This window comes from Rutidosis leptorrhynchoides, chromosome 5, assembly GCF_046630445.1.
Source record: "Rutidosis leptorrhynchoides isolate AG116_Rl617_1_P2 chromosome 5, CSIRO_AGI_Rlap_v1, whole genome shotgun sequence".
Classification (NCBI taxonomy): domain Eukaryota; kingdom Viridiplantae; phylum Streptophyta; class Magnoliopsida; order Asterales; family Asteraceae; genus Rutidosis; species Rutidosis leptorrhynchoides.
The window spans coordinates 156,458,330-156,464,321 of NC_092337.1; the positions used below are offsets into that span (position 1 = coordinate 156,458,330).

The 5,992-nt window shown below is 33.1% G+C and overlaps 1 protein-coding gene across 3 annotated transcripts; it reads left to right on the top strand.

Moving 5' to 3' along the window:
• Positions 1-276: 276 nt before the first annotated feature.
• Positions 277-2,851, top strand: LOC139847457 (small ribosomal subunit protein eS7-like). Of its 3 annotated transcripts, none has more exons than XM_071837128.1 (6): positions 277-332; positions 781-873; positions 1,012-1,085; positions 1,164-1,287; positions 2,097-2,279; positions 2,381-2,850. In XM_071837128.1, the coding sequence occupies exons 2-6, from the start codon at positions 799-801 to the stop codon at positions 2,498-2,500; spliced, it is 576 nt and encodes a 191-aa protein (XP_071693229.1). In that variant the 5' UTR covers positions 277-332; positions 781-798; the 3' UTR covers positions 2,501-2,850. The 3 variants fall into 3 exon arrangements, with proteins under 3 accessions (XP_071693229.1, XP_071693230.1, XP_071693231.1); XM_071837129.1 differs by having other exon boundaries at positions 305-332; positions 785-873; positions 2,381-2,851; XM_071837130.1 differs by lacking the exon at positions 277-332 and adding an exon at positions 334-446 and having other exon boundaries at positions 2,381-2,851.
• The last annotated feature ends 3,141 nt before the right edge of the window (positions 2,852-5,992 follow it).

Sequence of the window (5,992 nt, forward strand, 5' to 3'; positions counted from 1 at the left end):
AAACACCTTGCGACTTACGAGATAATTTTGACAAAAAAAGTTTTTAAGCATAAATTATAATAGTTCATTTGAATTTGAAGAATAAGCGTCTTCATTAGTAGCCCAACGTAAAAAAACCACTTACCACTAATATAGTTTGGTCTCAATCTATTTGCTTATCAAATATTGTTAAAAGCCCAGCCCAGCCCAGCCAGCCCATATCGTATCGTATCGTATCGTATTCGTATATCATATCATGGCTGATGAAAAAAAGCCCTTTTAATGGAGTTATATTAGGGTTTTCATTTTTTATAGCCGACCCCTAGCACCACAGCTAAAATTTCTTATTGCAGGTACCTCATTTTTATTCGATCTTTTCAATTTCCGTAAATTGAACAGTTTATACGGCTTATATGAACTATTGATTCACCTTTAAGTATACGGATCGTTATTTTCTCGTGTTTAGTGTAATGTCCTTTAAAACTGAACTCTTGTTTATTGCTAGCCATTGTTTGTTATTCAGAATATTAACTCAATTTCATTGCAAGTATTCTAAGTTTAGATTCGATATTTCTATGTTGTTAACTGTTGCTTGTTGACTTTGAACAATTTATCTGCTAATTAACAGCTTTAGTACTTGTATATAAGATTTATGAATAGAATTTTGTAAAATATATCACATATTTTGTATATTTTGTTAAACAAATTTTAGTCTAGAACCTCTTTTGTTACTGTTTATACTTTTTGATGTACCAATATGATAGTTTTATAATGCTATGTTGTTATTGTTATTTTATTTAGCTAGTTTGATACTTCAAAATGTATACTTCAAGGAAAAAGATTCAGAAGGATAAGGATGTTGAACCTACTGAGTTTGAGGAGTCTGTTGCTCAGGTAATTCATGCTTTTTTTGTTTAACATTATATATTCTTATTAATATAATTATACTTATATACATATATTTTAAATGTTAATTACATTGAGTTTGTTTTATAGTAGATTTGTTTACTGATCTGAAACATGTATGTGTAGGCATTGTTTGACTTGGAGAATGCAAACCAAGACCTTAAGAGTGACTTGAAGGACCTTTTTATTAATCAAGCTGTGTAAGTGTGATTTATTTTGCTTTAACTAAATACATTTTCTTTATTTGTTTTTGATTTTTTTTTTTTTTTTTTTGGCAGCCAAATTGATGTTTCTGGAAATCGAAAGGCTGTTGTTATTCATGTCCCGTACAGATTGAGGAAAGCCTTCCGCAAGATTCATCTCAAGCTTGTGAGAGAACTCGAGAAGAAGTTTAGTGGCAAGGTGACTTTCTCTTTTATGCTTTTAACGCACAAGTGACAAGATATAGGCTGAATTAACTGATTAGTTCTATAATTCCTTGATTGCTGTGTTGTTTTATGCTATATCGTTATTTAATACTTCTTTATTAGTTGATATGAGTAATTTAATATCATTCTAAGAATGAACAAAATCAAGAAAATAGATGAAGATATAATTATATAATACCAATTGTGATCTTATTATTATTAGGATAAGTTAGGAAATAACATTCAACTAATGGCGAAGTTGTAAAAGTTATGAGTTGGGGACGAGTCGTTTGGGGCCTTGGAGGGACTTGTCGGGCGTTGACCAATGTTTGGGGCCTTGGAGGGACTTGTTGGGCGTTGACCAATGCCAACTTTTAGTAATAATTATATTATACGTATATAGTTAAATAGTTAATTAGGTATACATAAATTTATCAAAAAATAACAACATATCATAGATATATGGCACAAAATTTAATTCTACAAAATATAAAATTTTTGAGCTAAATTTGACTCTTACCGACTCAAACCTGACTTGGCCGACTCCAACTTTGACCCAACCATTTAGTGTTGACTTACTTGCAAGGCATTTTTGGTGGAGTCGGGACTGGCTGGTCCCCAAATGGACTCATTGGCCTACACCAACTTTTACAACAGTGTAAATAGGGAAAAGATTGATTTTTTAATGTTTGCCTATTTTGATTTACTAATATTATTTTTTCTTAATTGATTAAAGGTTTTTTTTTTGCTAATCTTGCTTGTTTCCTCCTATTTACTATAAGTATTTGGCTTCTTTGTTTGCAGGATGTGGTTCTAATTGCAACCAGAAGGATGTTGCCACCACCTAAGAAAGGTTCAGCTGCTACAAGACCCCGTAACCGTACACTAACTGCTGTGCATGAGGCCATGCTTGAGGATATTGTGTATCCCGCTGAGATTGTAGGAAAACGTGTCCGATACAGAGTCGATGGCTCCAAAATCATCAAGGTAATTTTTCTTTCTTTTATTTTTAAATTTTGCCAGCTGTAATATATTTGTTATTGTTTTTTAACTTCTTGTTTATACATTTCATTATGAAATTGTTGCAGATTTTCTTAGACCCCAAGGCAAGAAATGACACCGAGTACAAGCTTGAGACTTTTGGCGGGGTTTACAGGAAGCTTTGTGGGAAAGATGTTGTGTTTGAGTATCCGATGACAGAGGCGTAAATGAACCTTTAATGTGAGGGCCTTTGTCTTTTTATGCTTTCAATTTTGTTGTGACTTTAAATGCATCTGATATTAGACTTCAAGTCATTATATTTTCTTTGTAGGGTATAATTCAAGGTTGAAAGTTTCTGTCTAATTTGCCTTTAGTTTTTGGTAATATTTTGCTACAGAACTTGCATTCTTGTGTTATGATTAGTCTTTTATTGTTTTCTCTTTTCTTACATTGACAACTTTGGTAGCTAGATTACAGATAACAACTTTCAGTTCATGTAGTTCAAAACACACACATGGACCAGATATGGTTAGGTCCTAGAAAATTTGAACCTCAGCTTTTCGCATAGTAATGTTATACGATTTTGGTGTAGTTTGCTTTCGGCCCTGTAACAAGATAAGCAATTGTAAATTGTACATATGTATTGATCGTCTTCAAACAAGAAAATAGATGTGCCATTGAAACTTAAACTGTTATGTGGCCTTGACTTATGATGAAATGATTTTCTTAATGAAGTATTTCAAATTCTTATAATGTCTGGATCTGGTTAGAGCTGTCACCGTGAAAACTTCCTTGGCTATTGAAAGGACTTTCAGCGTAACTCCTCGGTATAATGTAGTTGAGCTTGTGTTAGGCTCAGCTAGTCTGCAAGTTTAGAAATGGTACTTGTACTATTTTGTAGCTAAAAGTCAAGTGTAAATTGTAAAGTGCGAATATTTGATTATCAAAGGGTGCTCCTGACACGGCGCTTTTTAACATTGATGATAAAATCTGGCGCTTTTTTACTCTAAATGCCGTAATGGCTCTTGCATATGATTGGCCCAACATGAGCGGTGGCTCTTGTAATTTTTTCTTATAGGGACTCAATGTGTTAGACAATAAAAATTATAGGGACAAAATATGTATACAATAAAAACTACAGAGACAAAAATGTATTATGTATATACTCTTACACATTATTACTCCATCTGTAATCTTTCCTTCTAGGGACTCAATGTGTCTGACAATAAAAACTGCAAGGACCGAAAGTGTAATATATATATACTCAGCACTATGAGTTGTTCAGTGTTAAATTTAACACTGAATTTAACACTGAAGCCAAAACAGGGAAAATCGTTAAATCATTATTTAATTATTATTATTTAATTTAATTTATTTTTACACTTTATTTTATTATTTAATTTATTTAACTAACAAAAAATATAGAATAAATAAAAATAAGTATCATTGTGATTTTTAAAAAAAAAAAAATTGGCCCAATTTTTAAATGAAAATTCAGCCCTTTTTTTGCCATTTTTAATGGCACAAAATTCAGCCCTTTTCTCCAATTCATTTTTAATACTTGTAATTATATTTATCTTTTTATCTTTTACTGCAAAATTCAACCTTATTGTCATCTTTCCCATCTTCATCTTTCTCATCTCCATCTTGACTCTGCAACAAGTCAACAACCAAAAACAAAACTAATCAAATAGTGAAAAAACAAGGAAATAATAGTAAAGAAGAAGAAAAAAAGAGCCGCACTCACCGTCGAATAGGTGATGCTGAGATGAAACGGAGGCCGGCGACGGTGATTTAACGCTGGCGCGGTGTGGGGATTCCCACCGTCACCGCCGTTAAAATTGGATAACGGCGAATTTTTTTTACGACTCCTGGTGCTCTTACACATTATCGATTTTATATTACTTGTACATTATTCCTTTTTAAAATGTCTAAAATTAATTATCTACTCTTACACATTATTACGCGGTCGTTTTTACTCGTTATTACATCGTAATAAACTCTGTATAATTCTAGACTAGTACTCCTAAAGTAAATGTTGCCTTGGTCAATCCTAGTAAAGAAGCTGTACAAGTAAAAAGATACCATGAATTCTTTAGTGATATGAGGGAGTATGGAGAGCCTCCAACTCCACCAAACAAGAAGTCACTTTGAGATTAGCGAATTGGAACACAAGAGGCCTCGGTAACAAAGATCGAGGGGCGTTCAAGTTGGAGCAATTGGCAGACCGGTTAATGTATATGCACCATAGGCAGAAGCTCATAATGTTATAGTATGGAATCAATTATCAAAATTTTGTCATGGGTGGAGTGGTCTTGTTTATGTGATGGGCGATTTTAATTCAACACGTTTTCCAGGTGATAGGCTACGAGTACTCAATATCCACTAAATATGAATACATCGAGCTATGGTCCGATGCTTCATTGTGTGCAGTCTTTTAACTGTTTTGGGTGGGTTGCATTTGTGTTACAACAAAAACAAAGTTTGTTAAAAGAAGAATTGAGGTTGTGGCACATTATTTAAACAAGTGAACGAAGAATAGAGGTATAATACAAAAATACATCCCGGTTAAGGAATCGTTGCTTCAAAGAGTTTGATATGGTCCGACTTTTCGATGGTGGAGCTTAAGATGGGTTATGCCTTTCTCACTCGCGTTGTTTTCACAAGTTAGGAGTACGGGTATGGGTACTAATTCCGGGAAATTGTGGCGTTTAATCGGCCCGGCAATAGTTTGGCATATTTGGTTAGCAAGGAACAATGCCTTATTCAACAACGAATTTACATGTTGGATTAAGATCATGAAGAAGGTGAAGATCAAATCGTTTGAATGGGCTACTAATGCCAAGTTGTGTCATCCTCATCAATCCTACATTTGGGATTCGAATCCGTGAATCTTACTTTATTTGCAAGCTCGAAGTTTTAGTCTTGTATACTGGATGTATTCATTTAATGCTTTATGTATTTTTTTTTCTCATACGAATTGTATGCTTCTGATCCAAGTTAAAATTGGTCTACATGAGGTTTATTTACTTGTATCTTTCGTGCAAGTTTGGTTACAAATTTAACTTTGTAACTTGCATCTATTGATTGGTAGGTTTTTTTCAAAGTATAGCAAGATAAAATGTAGGGATCCCGAAGTTCTACCACTCCCCGTCAAAGTTCCCCTCAAACTTCGGCTAACGTTTCAAGCCCGGAGTTTGTGAAGGAACGTGGAAATTTTAACAAAATAAAAAATCTAATTCTTATTTTTATTGGTTGATGTTATAAGACAAATATGTATGGCCGACAACTTTTATGCATATGGCCAAATGCATTTAACAACTCTCAACTATGTACAGTAGATTTAAGCACTATAAATAAGTCTCATATATATGTAAGATTTGTACATCGAATAATATCAATATGCTCTCTCCCTCTCTTTTATCTTCTAATTATCAATAGCCTACAGTCAAGAAACAGACCACTAAAGGTAGTTATAAGCCTACTGAATTATAACACGTTCACCACTAAAGGTAGTTATAAGCCTACTGAATTATAACATGTTCACCACTAAAGGTAGTTATAAGCCTACTGAATTATAACACGTTATCAGCACGAAGCGCTCCGTATAATCAAGGTAATAAAAAAAAAGTCTTTAACGATATCTTCTATTATTTATTAGTAAGGTAAATATTATTATCATCATAACTAACATTTATATTTATATTATTTAAGTTATA

Coding starts and splice junctions, on each gene's coding strand:
- LOC139847457 (XM_071837128.1), top strand. CDS start 799: ATGTATACTTCAAGGAAAAAGATTCAGAAGGATAAGGATGTTGAACCT. Junction 874..1,011: donor TTGAGGAGTCTGTTGCTCAG/GTAATTCATGCT, acceptor ATGTATGTGTAG/GCATTGTTTGACTTGGAGAA. Junction 1,288..2,096: donor AGAAGAAGTTTAGTGGCAAG/GTGACTTTCTCT, acceptor CTTTGTTTGCAG/GATGTGGTTCTAATTGCAAC.